At 36.7% G+C, this 16,182-nt stretch overlaps 2 protein-coding genes across 3 annotated transcripts; both read left to right on the forward strand.

The window, feature by feature from the left end:
- The first annotated feature begins 471 nt into the window (after positions 1-471).
- Positions 472-3,601, forward strand: mpc1 (mitochondrial pyruvate carrier 1). The gene is made up of 5 exons (XM_017418634.2): positions 472-666; positions 1,644-1,647; positions 1,866-1,962; positions 2,383-2,515; positions 2,810-3,601. Exons 1-5 carry the CDS (start codon positions 596-598, stop codon positions 2,829-2,831), a joined length of 327 nt encoding a protein of 108 aa, XP_017274123.1. The 5' UTR covers positions 472-595; the 3' UTR covers positions 2,832-3,601.
- A 4,287-nt stretch (positions 3,602-7,888) lies between these two features.
- kifbp (kinesin family binding protein) lies at positions 7,889-14,370 on the forward strand. Of its 2 annotated transcripts, XM_017418793.3 has the most exons (14): positions 7,889-8,004; positions 8,100-8,662; positions 8,797-8,895; positions 9,420-9,499; positions 9,625-9,683; positions 9,842-9,966; positions 10,211-10,304; positions 10,606-10,718; positions 10,887-11,036; positions 11,298-11,372; positions 12,100-12,262; positions 12,390-12,564; positions 12,654-12,839; positions 13,030-13,168. In XM_017418793.3, exons 2-14 carry the CDS (start codon positions 8,207-8,209, stop codon positions 13,166-13,168), a joined length of 1,914 nt encoding a protein of 637 aa, XP_017274282.1. In that variant the 5' UTR covers positions 7,889-8,004; positions 8,100-8,206. The 2 variants fall into 2 exon arrangements, with proteins under 2 accessions (XP_017274282.1, XP_024862274.1); XM_025006506.2 differs by lacking the exon at positions 7,889-8,004 and having other exon boundaries at positions 8,207-8,662; positions 13,030-14,370.
- Positions 14,371-16,182: the final 1,812 nt, after the last annotated feature.

The following is a 16,182-nucleotide window of genomic DNA, read 5'->3' on the forward strand; positions in this document are numbered from 1 at the left end:
AGTTCTAGGCACAGCCAAGATACTGCACAGAACCCTCAAGCTCCCAGGCCTCTGGTAGAGGACCCGAGCTCAGAGGATGAAACAAAGACCACCCGCGGAGGGTGAGAAGGGAATTTTATATATATATATGACATATAAGTCATTGGAAACTTGTAACTGTTTTGTAACTGTTTTGTTTTTTACTTAATGTGTTGGAATATACAAAACTTGTTTGTAGGTTTTGATTCTTTATTTATTTATTTATTTACAAAAAATAGGCCATGGACCCAAAGAGAAGAACTGTAACATGACTCAAAAAACATACTGAACTCTCGTGAAAACGAACAAAAATAAAGTTTGTCTGTTTTAAATTTACGCACAACTGGTCCGTCCAGTCGAGGGCAGTGATCTGTGTTCACGGAGCCAGCTGACTTTAAATCGAACAGACGAAGAAGAAAGCTGACTTTACGACAGTGTCGTAAAGCGCTGTTGTTATGATTGGCTGAGGAATTTGACCAGTCGTCCTCTGAGCTCACGGCTTTCAGTCGCCCTTCAGTCACCTCAGAAAGGGTTTTCCTCTCCTCTGAAACAAATATTCACCTTACAGAAATAAGCCATGGCTGGAACTCTTGCACGTAAAGCTATAGACCACCTGAGGAGCAAAGAGTTCAGGGATTATTTGATGAGGTACGTATGAAAAGCTACCAGATTGCTATAAGGATGCTAATGACGCTAGCTGACTTTTGGGCTGAGAGTTTTTGAGTGACACTGGCTGATTAAATCGTCTGTTCTGATATTATCGACATCTTTAATTCGATTTAATGACATTTTTCACACTTTTGTATTTGGGGTCGTTCTCTGTTTGTGGCTGAAGGCTGTAAGTTTTTTAAGGACGCGATTATACAAACAACAACAACATGGTACAGCGAGTACCTTGTTGTTCGTTCCGGGACTGTTGTCGCCTAACGGCAAGAAAGCCTGTAAATTATTATTTTTCACTTTTGTTTTTAAACCTATTCTCAGTTGTCTTCGAAATATAATATATAATATATAATATAGCAGCTATTTTTTTAAAAATGGTCGGTGAAAAAAGAAGTATGTGCGTCCTAAAACTAATCTGACTTCATATTCATTTGTAAGCAGATAGTTCCTTCTTAGCACACTGTCAACAGGTTAGTTAGTGTGTACTTGTTGCTCTGGCGGTGAGGACTTCCCACAGACCAGCCACACACATGCCTAAAATCTGGAGTAAAGGGGAAATTAGGACATTTGTGATGCAAGAAGGGATCTTTGTTTGCTTTCGGTACACAACACGGTTACCTGTGTGTTGTATCTTGAAAAGCTTTGTTAATAAAGTTTCAAAAGGCCAACGCAAAATGGTTTGAAAATTACAAGTTTCCCAACTTGTCATTCATTTTTGTAGCTGTTAGCCTACATATACATTAACTATAATGCTACCTTAATATTCAGTGACTATTGTGTGACCCGTTGGTTACATCCTGTGATCTTGTTTTGCTTCTTTTTGTTGGTATTAATGAATTTTTCTTTGACACAAGTTTGCCTCATACTGCTGTGAGCTTGCTGGATTTTGCCTTCCTTAACTCTGTTTTGTCTTTTTTTCTCTTCTATGTGGCACCAAACATGAAAATGTAAATGCTAAACAGCACGGTACGTCCTAATTCTGTCTGTGTGAACGTTTTCACTGTTCTTTCCTAGTTTTATCATAGTTTACAGTCTTTTAGACTAGTGGCATTCATATACTGAACTATACTTATGAAGCTGAGTATTTTATGTGTAATTATGTTTACCTGTGTGAATCACGGCATGATATTTTATATTGCATGATACTGTACCACGAAGCTTACACTTCCATGCTACTTTTGCAGCATTTCTGGGGTCCCGTAGCAAACTGGGGTCTTCCGATTGCTGCCATCACAGATATGAAGAAGAGCCCTGAAATTATCAGTGGCAGGATGACCTTTGGTAAGGCAAACTAACTCATGTACAGGTCAAATCAGATGCACACAGAACTGCCTCCCTAAAAGGTTTACATTTTGAACAGATTGAAAAAGATCCAGCTCTAGGGCGAGCAAACCTTCACCGAGGCCATAGTGTCATGAAGAAATTATAAGAGCCAGATCGTGATCCCAATCACCACCAATATTTCATTTGTTCTTTGTGACAACTTCAACGTTTCCTGAAAAAATTGCTTTTTAAGTAATCACAGACAAACAAACGCTACCAAAAACATAGACCTCCTTGGCGGAGGTTACCTATGACCTTGAGAAGGCTGTGTGACAAGTTTGTTACATAAAGAGCTTTAGTAAACCGTATGTGCAAAAAAAGAGGCTTTAAAAAAAACAGTAGTCTAATAAACCTGTATTTCCTTCCTCCCTCTCTCAGCTCTGTGCTGTTACTCACTGCTCTTCATGAGGTTCGCCTACAAGGTTCAGCCACGTAACTGGCTTCTGTTCGCCTGCCACATTACCAACGAGTCAGCACAACTAATCCAGGGAGGTCGACTCATCAAATACAAGTGAGAGATGTTCTGTTTTCATTTGCATTGTCACAGTAAACAAATCATTTAGAACTAAATGCCACATGGGAAAATAATTCCCCCCTCTGTTCCCTTCAAAGTTGTAAATATGGTTTATTATTTTCAGTGATCTGTTTATAGGGACAGTAGCTTTGTGTCAAAGGCATGAATGTTATTAGCAGTTTTTTTTTTATTATTTTCCTTTTTACCATGACAGTAACTGTGAGTCATTTTTATTGTAACAATAAAAGCAATTGAAGTCTTGAAATGTATGTTTCTTTTCTGTTGTTTCAGCATGGAGAAGAAGTCCACTTAATGGAGGAGGGAAGTTTTATGGACAACTGCAGAATGCTGCTTCAATAACCTACAAAATTCGAAGATCGGAACTCATTCATCTAAGCATCTTTTTTTAATGAGGGAGTTTGTTGCACCTAACGCCATTTTGTTTTTCCTGACGGCGCCATGATTGATCACCGTTAACACGTGTTAGTCTCTTTAGTCACACAGAACATAAAAACTTAAGCTTTTCTCCAATAATTAAGATCAACCGCTGTGATTTTGTTTAGATTTGTTCATCTGCAGGGAGGTAAAGCAGAGTGACGACTCACATACGGGCCAGCAGCTGTTGTGCACTTTCAAAATAGACTCAAGCAGTCATCCTTTGTTAATCATATCGTTACAGATCATCAGCACTGATTTCTGGTTACATGGTATTTTGCTCTAAAATTTTTATTTTGCTGACAAAGCATTTAAGTTTTTATTAAACACATAAAACACACATCTGCTGTGCCTGAAAGTAAGACTTTGTGTATACATGAGTAAGGCTCCATTTAAATTACTATAAGAGGTGATGAAAATTAAATCAGATGTTAGAAAATAAATAAATAAACACCTCTTTTTGACATATGTAAATATAACAAATATATTGGAGCTTTGGTTGGAAGTGAGACTATCCCGATTGTTATCCTGTAACACTGGATAATGTTGACCAAACATGAAATGTGCAGTTATATTCACATGTAATTCACATTAATTTATGGTCATTGTGTGATTTACCTAATGGTGGATTAAATTTGTTTAAATACACTGGACTCTTCTTTGTGTTTTTGTTAAAATTACACTACTGTAAATTTAATCACAGCAACTGTCTGTGGTCTTTAACTGTGACATTTACATAGTTTAGTCATTTTTCCCATGGTAATAAAAATATGAATGTTTAGTATTTTGCACTTAAAATTGATTTTAATGCAAAACATCATTTTAACTTTTAAAGTTTCAATTTATATTTAAAAATGCTTAGATCTCTTGTTTTAGTTACCAAAGTTATTTGTAACCAGATATTTTACACTTTCTATTTTACTTCTGGATGAAACTATTGCTAATCAGATTTTTGCAAACACATTTTGAAACCTCAGTCTGGGAATCTGGCTTTTGTTTTCCACTAAAATGCAACAGACTGCAGTTCAAAGTTGAATAAAATGGACGTATTTCAGTGAAAATCTAGACCAGGGGTGGACAATCCTGGTCCTCAAGGGCCACTATCCTGCATGTTTTACTTGTTTCTCTGCTCCAATACACCTGATTTGAATCAGTGGGTAATTAACAGGCTCCTACAGAACATGGAGAGGTGATTTAACCACTAAATCTAGGCTGTATGTAAGGACCCTATCTCACAAATGCGAGATACTAGAATATGTAGTAATTGAGATATGGGGAGAAGAAGGTAAATTTAAAATAATAAATTTTTATAATCCATGTAAAATACTAACGATTGATACAATGGAGGAATTAACTGAATATCTGGAAGGGAAGGTAATTTGGTGTGGAGATTTTAATGCAAATAGTACATTGTGGAGTAAAAGTAATGATAAAAACGGACAAGTTATAGAAGAATTAATGGAAATGAAAAATCTAGTGTGTATTAATGATGGAAGGGGAACAAGAATTAACATAAGAGCGGGGACAGAATCAGTTATTGATTTAACAATTGTTTCAAATATTTTAGCTGGTGTATGTGAATGGTGCATTAATAAAGAAACTACAATAGGTAGCGATCATTATCCCATAACAGTAAGAGTAGGGCTAAATTTAAGTAATAGGAATATAAAGCAGGGGAAAAAGTTGAACTTTAATAAGGCAGACTGGATTAAATTTAGATATTTGAGTCAATTAAATTTAGAAAATGTAGATATAAATATGGATATAAATGAAGTAAATTTAACCATTTGTAAGATAATAACAGAAGCAGCAGCTAAATCTATAAAGGAATCAGGAAGTAAGAATGATAAGAAAATGGTGCCTTGGTGGACAAATGAGTGCAAAGAAGCAATTAAATTAAGAAATAAAGCATTTAAGGCACTCAAACATAATCCAATTTATAGGAATTTAATTGAGTATAAAAGAAAACAAGCAATAGTAAGGAAAACTATTAAAAATGCAAAAAGAGGATATTGGAAAAAATTTTGTAACTCGATAGGGAAAGAAACAAAAATTGAGAACATTTGGAAAGTAATCAAAAGAATGAATGGTATAAAAAGAGAATTTGAATATCCTATACTAAAAATAGATGATACAATTATAATAAGTGATGAAGACAAAGCTGAAATATTGGCAAGAACGTTTAGTAAAATTCATAGTTCAAATAATATTAGTGAAAAGGAAAGAAAAGGAAGAGAACATACAAAAAGTATATATAAAGATTTAATAAAGAGTGATGAAGAAACAAATAATCTGTTGAATATTGAGTTTACAAAAATGGAATTGAATAATGCACTTAAGAAGACAAAAAACACGGCACCAGGTAAAGATCAAATATGGTATAGAATGATAAGGCAACTCAGTGAAAAATCTAAAGATATAATATTACAATTATATAATAAAATCTGGATGGAGGGACAATTGCCAATAAATTGGAAGGAATCGATTATAATACCAATAGCAAAACCAGGGAAAGATCACTCAAACCCAGAAAATTACAGACCAATAGCTCTAACATCAAATTTATGTAAAATAATGGAAAAAATGATTAATAATAGATTAGGATACTATTTGAATAGTAAAGGATATATATCAAAATATCAAAGTGGATTTCGAAAAGGAAGGAGCACTAATGATCCAACGCTTTGCTTAGAACATGACATTAGAAGAGCTCAAGTAAATAAAGAAAGTGTAGTGGCAATATTTTTTGATATAGAAAAAGCATATGACATGATGTGGATTGATGGATTATTGATCAAATTAAATAAGATGGGAATTAAAGGAAGAATGATTAATTGGATTAAAGACTTTTTAACGAATAGGAAAATACAAGTTAGAATAGGAGAAGGTATTTCAGGAAAATATATAGTAGAAAATGGAACTCCACAGGGGAGTATTATAAGTCCATTATTATTTTCAATTATGATAAATGACGTATTTAGAGACATTGGAAAAGACATGGGTTGTTCACTTTTTGCAGACGATGGAGCTGTCTGGAAAAGAGGAAAAAACGTTGATTTTATTGTTAGAAAAATACAAGAGGTTATTATTGAAATAGAGAATTGGGCGTTGCAATGGGGATTTAGGTTCTCAGTTGATAAAACAAAAGTAATGATATTTACACAGAAAAAAATAAATAAGGGAATTAAACTGAAATTATATAAACAAGAGTTAGAGCAGGTAAAGTGTGTAAAATTTTTAGGATTATGGTTTGATGAAAAATTAAAATGGCATATACATATTAAAAAAATTGTAGATAAATGTAAGAAAATTTTGAATATTATGAGGTGTTTGGTTGGCAGTGATTGGGGAGCAGATAGGAAATCACTAAAACAGATTTATGCAGGAATGATAAGATCCAACATAGACTTTGGTTGTCTAGTTTATAGTGCAGCAGCTAAAACTCATTTGGTTAAATTAGATACTATCCAAAATCAGGCACTAAGATTATGTACTGGAGCATTTAAAACCACACCAGTAGCAGCCTTAGAAATAGAAATGGGAGAAATGCCATTAGATTTAAGAAGAACAAAATTAGAAATTAACTATTGGCTAAATTTGCAAGGAAATAATGTGGATCATCCAACGCTGGAAATTTTAAATCCATGTTGGGAAAAAGAAAAGAAAGAATTGAGGAGTTATGGATGGTCAATCAAAAATAAAATTGAAAAATTTAAAATGAATAAATTAGAAATTAGTCAAACAACACCAGTATCAATTATACCACCATGGATTCTACCAGAAGCAAAGGTAGATATGTCAGTAATGGAAAAGAAACTAGATAAATCATGCATCATAGATAGGGATTTGGTACAATTATATTTAAATAAGTATTATCAATACATTCAAATATATACTGATGCATCAAAAATAACTGAGAAAACAGGTATAGCGTTTGTAGTTCCGGAATTTAATATAAAAATAGGGAAACGAATTACAGATGGGACATCAGTATACACAGGAGAAATGTTAGCAATATTACTAGCTTTACAATGGGTAGAGGAAATAAAACCATTAAAAACAATAATATGCTCAGATTCAAGCTCTGCTTTATTAAGTATTAAAAACAATCAAACAGATAGTAGAATGGACATTTTATTAGAAATATATCATACACTATTCAGAATACAAAACATGGGGATGATGGTAATATTTGTGTGGGTTCCAGCACATATTGGGGTAGATGGAAACGAGAAGGCAGATAAAATGGCAAAGAGGGCAATTAAAAATCCTGTTAGCATTACAGTCAAGATAAGTAAGTCGGAAGGAAAGAGTATTGCTAAAGAGAATTTGATGAAAGTCTGGCAAAAAAGATGGGATGAAGATAAAAAAGGAAGATGGTTTTATAAAATTCAGGGAAAAGTAGGAGAAAAAAGAAATGGAAGAAGAAATAGAAAGGAGGAAAGAGTGATAACAAGATTAAGATTTGGACATACAGGACTTAATTATACACTGTTTAAAATTCAAAAACATAAGACTGGTAAATGTGATTATTGTGATAAATATGAAACCATAGAACATGTTATATTAGAATGCCATAAATATGAAGCAGAGAGAGGATATATGAAGAGAGAGTTTGAAAGGATTAAGGAAAAGGTTAATTTAGTAGATATTTTGAGGAAGAATTTAGGGAGTAAACAAATACAAATAATTATTAGATATCTTAAAAAAACTAAATTATTTCACAGAATTTAATTATAGTGCGGGTGTGAGAATATAGATATGATAATCAAAGAGGAGCACAAGTACGTAAGAGTCAAGGGGGAAGGTGAAAATATAGATAGAATTATAATAGAATATTTATAGATGAAGATAGTTGTTTAGACCATCATGAACCACACTCCAGACCAGTAAGTGGCGGTAATGCTACGAAAAGTTTTTTGCCAACCGCCAAAAAACCCGACAAGAAGAAGAAGAAGAAGAATGTGAGCTTTCCTCTGACAGAAAAGGCGTTGGTTCAAAACCCAGGAAGAAGTAGTAATGCTTTACAGATATCTCGATGGTCTGCACCAGTAAGTAACACAAATTCATGGGATACATTTTTTATTTTAGTCGGGTTTTTTGTTTCTTTGGTTTAGAATGGTTTTAATTTTTTTACTGTTCACAGTCGAGTCCAGTAGGTGGCAGTAAAGCACATTTGAGCTGGTTACCAACCGCCCCCAAAAGAAAACCATCCCACTAAAGAAAACGAAGAAGTCGTTGAAGAAAACAAACATGGCGTCTCCTAACAGTGATGAGTGGAGAGCCATCTGCGACAAATTCACCAACGCCCAAAATCTCACCGATGTGGAATCACGAAAAGACCCGGAAAACGACCCGTTTCGCTCCAAGTACAAGGCCAGGGAGCTTCTCCGGGAAATTTATTGCTCGCTCAAGAGTTTTGAAGCCGCTGACGGCGAGGAGGACGCCGGCGGAGAGAGCGGCGAGCAGCGGCCGCCGGAGCAGCCGTTGGACGGTCAGACGGAGGACGCCTTCGATCGGGGCTTAAGCGGCGACTCTCCGGCGGGGATGCGGGCAGCCAAACTCGGGGCTGTTGAGTATTACCTGGGCGTCAACCATGTGGACACGGAGGAGCTGTCAGCCGGGCAGGAGCATCTGATGAACTCCATCAAACTGCTGGACAGATGCAGAGTGTCGGCGGAGAATGTGTCGCTGTATATTCATGTCAGGGTAATAATGATCTTTGTCATTATGTTCGCTTATAATGATTTTTACTGAATGTTAATCTGTGCGAACCCGTCGTAAAAAACGCCTTTCTTCAGTTCAGCTGATGGTGATCGTGTGTTGGCTCTCTGTTCTGTCAGAACCAGCTGGGCATCCTTTGGGCTGGCCGTGATGAGACCGAGACGGCTCAGGGCTACCTGGAGACAGCAGAGTCCATCTACCAACGATACATGAAGGAGGTAAGGCTGCTTCTCTGGCTGCTGGTGCATTCACTAATACTGTAGCTGATTAGGCAGTTTATTTGTCTTCATCGCAGATAGGGCTTAAAGAGCTGTCAGAGACTCTGGGTGGTGAGAAAGAGCTTCCAGATGACTGGGCTACTACAGCCTCAGTTATTAGAGAGACGGGTAGGAAGATACTTGTTGTGTCATCTGGGCAGAGAAAAGATGATAAGGAAACCTGGTGGTGGAATATAGAAGTGCAGGAAGTTATCCAGAGGAAGAGGTTAGTCAGGAAGAAATTGGGCAGTGAGAGGACTGAAGAGAGTAGACAGGAACACAAGGAGAAGCAACATAGGACAAAGAGGGATGATGAGTTGTGCAAGAGGCTGGAAACTTAGGAGGGAGAGAAGGACTTGTATTGACAGGCAGGACAGAGGGATCAGATAATGTGTATTAGAAAACCTCTGCTACTGTATTGCACACATTGAAAGGTAAATCCTCCTCAACACCTATGATTGTTGCATTTTCTGCATCTTATTCAGGATGGGAGGCCACCCACTGACATGACAGAGTACTTCAGTACTGAGGAGAACCTGCTGACGCACCAGGAAAGGACCAAGAGGTCATTTCTAAACTCTATCATTGACATGCAAAGCATCCTCACACATGCACATATTTGATTCTACTTGGTTTCGCTTTGTTTTTGCTTTTTAATTATGTCTCTCATTAAATCTCCCCTGATGCCAGGTTTGAGTTGGCCTACACCCATACTATGTACTACCTTGCTCAAGTTTATAAAAACCTTGGTGAGTTATGGGTTGGTGTGGATGCAATGCGTATAAATAATATTGGAAGTGATTTTAGCTTCTGAATTGAATCTGATTGTGATTGTGCGAGTATAATAAAGCTGAGCATTTCATTAAACTAACATTTGTTGGTATTTATAATGAGTTTTGTCCTTCAGGTCAGAAAGAGCGTGCTGCCACCTACTGCCACAGCACCCTGCAGAGACAGCTCCAGTTAAACCAGTTCAGCCCGATGGAGTGGGCTCTGAATGCTGCTACACTGTCTCAGTATTACATCACAAAGGTGGGACTGGCATTGATCTGAACTGAAAATTATTTATTTATAGATCCTAAAGGATCTTCAAGATTCTGTTTACCTCTTGTATTAGGATTCCAAGAATACATGTTTGTTTTTATTTGTGTTTCAGTTAATATACACTTAAATAACCTTGGTATTATGGCTTTTTTGTTCTGCCACTGTATTTTATTTTTCAGAATGATTTTTTACAAGCTTGTATATTTTTTATCTGTGCTTGTGTTCTTCTCAGGGTCGATTCATGGAAGGCAGACATTGCCTTGCAGCAGCTACTGTCATTTCAGGTTTGGCAGGAGAGGTTCCCTCTGAAGCAGCAGCACAGGAAAGTAAGCAGCTCCTCGTGAAAACACTTTAATAAAAATGTATGTTGCTGCCGAGGCTTCTTTACAGTTCTGAAAAATGTGGAATTGTTTTTTATTAGTATTATCTAGGTTTAGATAAGTATGGGCAGGGGCATTTGTCATTCCTGCTTAGTTTATTTTCTTCGTTTCTTCAGTTTTTAAAAGACAGTTAACCAATCGAACAGAGTAAAAAGTAAACAGAAGCAGTTTGACTTGTTTTTTTGTTGTTTTGTCATTCCTTCCCTGCTTCCCTTCACATCTTAACGTCTCCTTCTGTCTGACACAGGTGAAACGGAGAGCGAGCGCCGGGAACAGCTCCGACAGAAGAGAGCAGAGATTGCGAGATGTTGGATTAAATATTGCCTCAATCTGCTGCAGGATGCCAAGAAACTGCTGGAGGTACGGCACGTGTATAGTTTTGTTTTGTTTGTTTTTTTCACAATTTATAGAAAGATTTCTGTCCCCAAGACGATACTCTATTTAAAAAAGAATGATCATTGAAAGTTAACTGTTTTTATTATGGTTTATCTGCCTTTAAAGTCCAAACGGTTCTGTGTGTTCATTCAGGACAACATCGGTGAGCTGGACTCTGATCGTCAAGACGAGCTGAGGAGCGCGAGAAGACAAGAGGAGGAGGAGGAAGAGAAGGGGAGGAAGAGCGCTCTGCTCTTTGGTTCTGAAGACACCTTTGATTCGATTGCAAGTGTGGAAGAAAAGGTCGGTCTGTTGACTAACTTTGATCTTGTGTGAACAACAGAACCATAAGAACCAGACTAACAGTGGTCAGAATGAATACATGTACATGTCTGTTAGTATTATTAATTAAAATAGACTGAAAATGAACATAGTTATGTTTAGCGTGAAGATATTTGATTGCAGATTTATGTATTTATGAATATAATGAACCTTCCATCAGAGGGAGCTATTTCCAAGTTAAATCCTTACATAACGTATTTTTTTTGGTCTGTTTTTTTACAGGTGATGTGTTTGCTCCCTTTGAACTTTACTGAGGCCAGAGGTGTTTTTTTGGTGGGACAGAATTATGTAGCACAGGTATGTACATCAAGATGCAGTTTCAATTTCATTTACTAAAACTTTAGTAAAACTTTAATAGACCGACCTGCAGAGTACGTGCAGCACATTTGTACAGAAGTAGACAAACTACTCAGCAGGAAAGGAAACTTTAATACTCCCCTGTGACCCATTACCTGTATGTAACTCTAAATAAACACTGTTTAAAATTAACATAAATTAAAAATCATATTTATGAGATTTTACAAGTGAGCTTCAGAGGCTCAGAGGCTTTTTCATAAAGTAATTTCTAAAATAAGTCCAAAGGTTTTTAGTCTAAACCATTTTAATTTATTTTTATAACAATACTATTACCTAAAAAGATAAATTTTGGGTAGATCGGCAGTTACAAAGTCTGAAAAGAAAACAGAAGCCATCAGATTACTTTACAGAAATCCGTTTTAGGAAAGCTCTACCAAGTTGCATCATTTCCTTTTCCACACAGTTGCAACACAGTTGATGTACTGATATTTAATGGCTTTACCCAGAGAACCATTTTGTTTTAGCGTTATGTCGTGGTCGACCTGAAATGTGTTTCAGTGTCATAAAGTCACAAGGTTTCTGTAAAAGTGCACTCTGTGGATCCATCACCTCTTCCTGAAAGTCTTCCTTATATTGCGAAGAGCTAAATGCCCACAAGTGTGGGACAGTCTGAAATCTGTTAGTGGTCAGTTTTTAGTCATTTCCATCCATTTTGTCTGTTCCCAAGGCGAAGGAGTACTATCAGATGGACGGATATGTGACGGACCACATAGAGATCCTGCAGGATCACAGTGCTCTGTTCAAGGTCCTGGCTTTCTTTGAGGAAGATCTGGAGCGTCGATGCAAAATGCACAAAAGACGAGTTGACATGTTGGAACCAATCTGTAACGGTACACTTGAAGTTCCATGTTTTGTTCTTCCTTTGAAGAAAGTTTTGTCTCCTTTTTTATATTTGTTACATTTTTGTTTTTTTTACCTTAATGAAATCTCTTCCTCTCTGGTTCTTGTTTTTATTAGACTTGAATGCGCAGTACTACCTACTGATCCGCAGACAGCTGATGTTCGAGTTGGCTGAGACCTACAACGAAATGATGGACGAGAAGCTGTCTCTGGCTAACAGACAAGCAGATATGCAGTCCTTAGACAGTCACACCATTAAGAAAATCAACCATCTCTGTTCCGCCTCGACAAAGTACATGCCTTGTTTTGGTTTGAAGCAGCAGTGTGTGTTTCTGTCAGTGTGACCTACTCCTGTTAGACTCATTATCCTCTCCTCTCCAGGTACTTCCAGATGTTCCTGGACTCTCTGTGTTCTCCGCAGGGAAAGCCTCCTGAACACCTGGAGGAGGAGGTGCTCGGACCAGCTCTGGTGGCCCATTTCAGAGTAGCCCGACTTCACAGCAAACTCATCAGCTCTTCTCCTTCTGTTCAACTGGAAAACCTCAACAGATCTCTGGAAAACTACAAGTATGATGGCAAATATGTTTCTTCATATATGCATGCTGCTGAAAAATACAGTAATAGGAGCATAAATCAAATAGAAAGACATGTAGCCGGTCAGATAGAAAGGAACCTGTGGCGTTAGGGTGACATGTTATGTGTCGTGGTGCCTCTGATCCCTCAGGTGATTATCGTCTCATCTCAATTTATGGTGTAGGTATGTGGTGCAGTATTGTGAGGCACACCCTGAGGCAACAACCGCCGTGGAGACGGAGCTGGAGCTGAGTAAAGATATGGTCGGCCTCCTCCCTCTCAAAATCAACCGCCTCAAGTCCAGAATGGCCGCCAACAACTGAAAAACCTTTGTCGTTTACTGACTCGTGTATTGCAGAACTGATCCTGTTCACTTTATTCAAGCGCAGCAATCTAAATATAACTTGTTGTATTCTGTTAACACTCAGCAGTCAACGAAACCGAGAGGCAGATTGATTGATTGTTGATCTGTCAGTGTACAGTGTTGGTCGTGTATTTTTTTTCCTGTGTAGTGAGCATGCTGCTTTCAAAATACTAATAGCTACGATACAGGCTGTACATACTGTATGTGCTCTCATAAGTACAATAAATATGGTGATCAATTTACTTTTGATTCTAATTCACAAACTGCACTCTGTTCTGTGTTGATAACATTTTTTTTTCTGTGCTACTAGGGAAAGAAATGAAGAATGGTTTGGTTTATTACAAGAGCATAACTGTTGTCGGACAGGAACTGATCCAGTTTCTGTTGGCCTTTTCAGAGAAATACTTTCTTTTTCTGAATATTGATGTGATCCCTCACTAAACATGTCTCCTCCCCAGCCTGTGTAGGTTTATCATTGAAATGTTGCTTTCCTAACAAAATTAGCTGCTTGAAATAAATTCTCACAAATCAGACGTATTTTAAATTAATCTGTTTAATTTAATATTTTTTAATAATTGCACTATTTAATTATCTTATGAGTTTTGTTTCAGTCGTTTTTTTATTGATGCTGGTTTTCATTCAATGTAGTTTTATTTTCTATGAAACACTACAGCAGACGAAACTTTTCTTTCTCGATTCTGTCTCAGATTGTAGCACAAATGTCGGCGCGTACTCTAAGCTGAATTTTTGTGGTGAAGGCAATGAGCAGCTTGAGGTGAAGAGTAAAGCTGATCCAGTTTTAGCTGAAAGCTTGCTCAGAAATGAGGTCCTTTATCTGTGAATTCATCAGAAAAAAATGTATAAATGTGGACTTACTGTCAGTTTACGTCATAACCTGCATGACACAAGTGCTATAATCGGTCTGATTAAATGTCACCTGTTTTATTAATATAAATATTAATAAAATAATCAACAATTGTCTTGCAGTGCCAGCATGTTTCTTGCTGGTGTAATATTCTATTAAAGGTGAAGTGTGAGAACAATAACGGCAGGTCCTTCATTAAGTTTTGTCAAGGTTAAAATGATCTTAGTTTTGTTGCTGAGGGGTTCAGATTTGTTTTTAACTAATAAACTGCCTAATAAAACCATGTTCATATAAAACTGTGTGAGCCTATTTGATAATTAACTATGAAGACTATAATTTTGTTCAGTTTGATTCGTAAAACCTGATCATTCTGAACTTGGTTTACGAAGTGTTATCAGCATATTGCTTTAATTATTATTATTATTACTGGAGAAATGAGGTAAATTCCCACAGCATTAAAAAATAATGTGAAGTTACCAAATTCAGAGTTTCTGCTGCATGCGTCAGAAGGAGCATTGCTAAAGAGGTCAGATGTGCGCTGACACATGATCAGTTTCCTGCTGATCAGTGAGGTCGTGCAGAGTGAACTAAATGCTTTTTGCTGCTTCCTCTCTGCAGTTTTGGAGGTTTGTGGTGAAGCTGCAGAGGTGGAAGACACTGAGTGGCTGACACCGTGGGCAATCTGGTGACGCTCTGGTTTCATGATGGATGTTTACGTTTTTAGGTTAAAACTATCCTTCACAACTTACACTGAAGCCACAAAGTCCCCCCCAGTAGCCTGTGTGGAGGTAGATGGCAAATTGGTGATTCCCCACTGGATTATGAGATGGCAACATGCTGGTTTTAAGGGGTTTTAAAGGACAGAAATAAACCTAAAAGTTTATTTTACAAAATAAAATAAAAATATTAATAAGAAGAAATGAACACAAATCTATTCTGTCCACAGTGCAAAGAAAAACTAAAATAACATTTGATTTATTAAAACTTTAAGAAAATATACACTTCAACAAAATTCATCAGCAGAACATTGATATAAAATGCCTAAATATAATAATTAGGATTATTTTAGGTTTTAGGATAACACCCACATGCATCTTTTCAGGCTTTCTGACATCTGAATGTCTGAAAGATGAATAATTATATATTTATCAGCTGAAAGATAATTCTAATGAAGTAAACACCTAAAGCTACTTACAAAATGAGGACTTCAGTTTTCACTTTTTTTTTATTAATAAAGGACAAATCATTTTTATATATCATAATAAGTCAACAACTGTATACAGCAGTCATTCCGCATCATTCTCATGTGTTCATGTGTAAGTCCGCTGCTCTTTAGAGATTTTATTTTATTTTTTCTGCCTGGTTTTGGCTCAAACAAATCCAGACTGTTGCAAAACTGATCGTGATTAAGACTGATTCAGTCCCTCCTATCGGTAATAATGGACAAACTGCTAGTAGAGGAATTTCAGGAAAAATGCTGACATGAACCTACTGGAATTATTGAGTAACTTCCCCTTCAAAACAGTAAAAGCACAGCCTTTAAAAAGACCTGTGCTTCTCTCTTCGTGCTCCTGCAAAATTGTGAAACGTTCCATCTGCTTTTCCGTACACGCTAGCGTGCGTATATGTTGTATTTCTGAATGTGAGAGAGTGAGAATAGCTCTGTCATCAACTCTGGTTTCTCTGACATTAAACTTGATTCCTCGTGAGACAGGAAAAGAAACCAAGCTGGCTGAAAAAAAACTGACTACCATAGAAACCGTGAGATTCTGAAACAGTCTATTCAACACAAGAGAACAAACAAACCTTAAAGATAATAAAGAGAATAAGAATTAATTGGAAGCATGCTGTTTATAATATAATGTGCCTCCTGTATTTGTCACCTGCATCATGTGTGTTTGTGATGTTGTGATGAGGGCCAAAGTGTGTTCTGAGTTTAAGTTAAGTGAAGTTACATAAATGAATAGAAGTCAATACAATGTCCTTAAAAGGTTCGAAATATGAACTTGTGTGTGTGTGTGTGTGTAGTTGTTCACAGAAAATGAGGTTGGACATGCTAAAGTGTAATTTCCTGAAGAAAAATGATAGTAACTAATCTTACCACTTCC

Source organism: Kryptolebias marmoratus, linkage group LG15 (genome assembly GCF_001649575.2).
Source record: "Kryptolebias marmoratus isolate JLee-2015 linkage group LG15, ASM164957v2, whole genome shotgun sequence".
NCBI classification, from domain to species: Eukaryota; Metazoa; Chordata; class Actinopteri; order Cyprinodontiformes; family Rivulidae; genus Kryptolebias; species Kryptolebias marmoratus.

What these genes read in the sequence shown, in the direction of transcription:
- mpc1 (XM_017418634.2), top strand. Translation starts at nt 596, where the DNA reads ATGGCTGGAACTCTTGCACGTAAAGCTATAGACCACCTGAGGAGCAAA. An exon ending in CAGTGGCAGGATGACCTTTG is followed by an intron (nt 1,963 to 2,382) that starts GTAAGGCAAACT and finishes TCCCTCTCTCAG; the next exon opens with CTCTGTGCTGTTACTCACTG. An exon ending in GGTCGACTCATCAAATACAA is followed by an intron (nt 2,516 to 2,809) that starts GTGAGAGATGTT and finishes CTGTTGTTTCAG; the next exon opens with CATGGAGAAGAAGTCCACTT.
- kifbp (XM_017418793.3), top strand. Translation starts at nt 8,207, where the DNA reads ATGGCGTCTCCTAACAGTGATGAGTGGAGAGCCATCTGCGACAAATTC. An exon ending in CTCAGTATTACATCACAAAG is followed by an intron (nt 9,967 to 10,210) that starts GTGGGACTGGCA and finishes TGTTCTTCTCAG; the next exon opens with GGTCGATTCATGGAAGGCAG. An exon ending in ATGCCAAGAAACTGCTGGAG is followed by an intron (nt 10,719 to 10,886) that starts GTACGGCACGTG and finishes GTGTTCATTCAG; the next exon opens with GACAACATCGGTGAGCTGGA.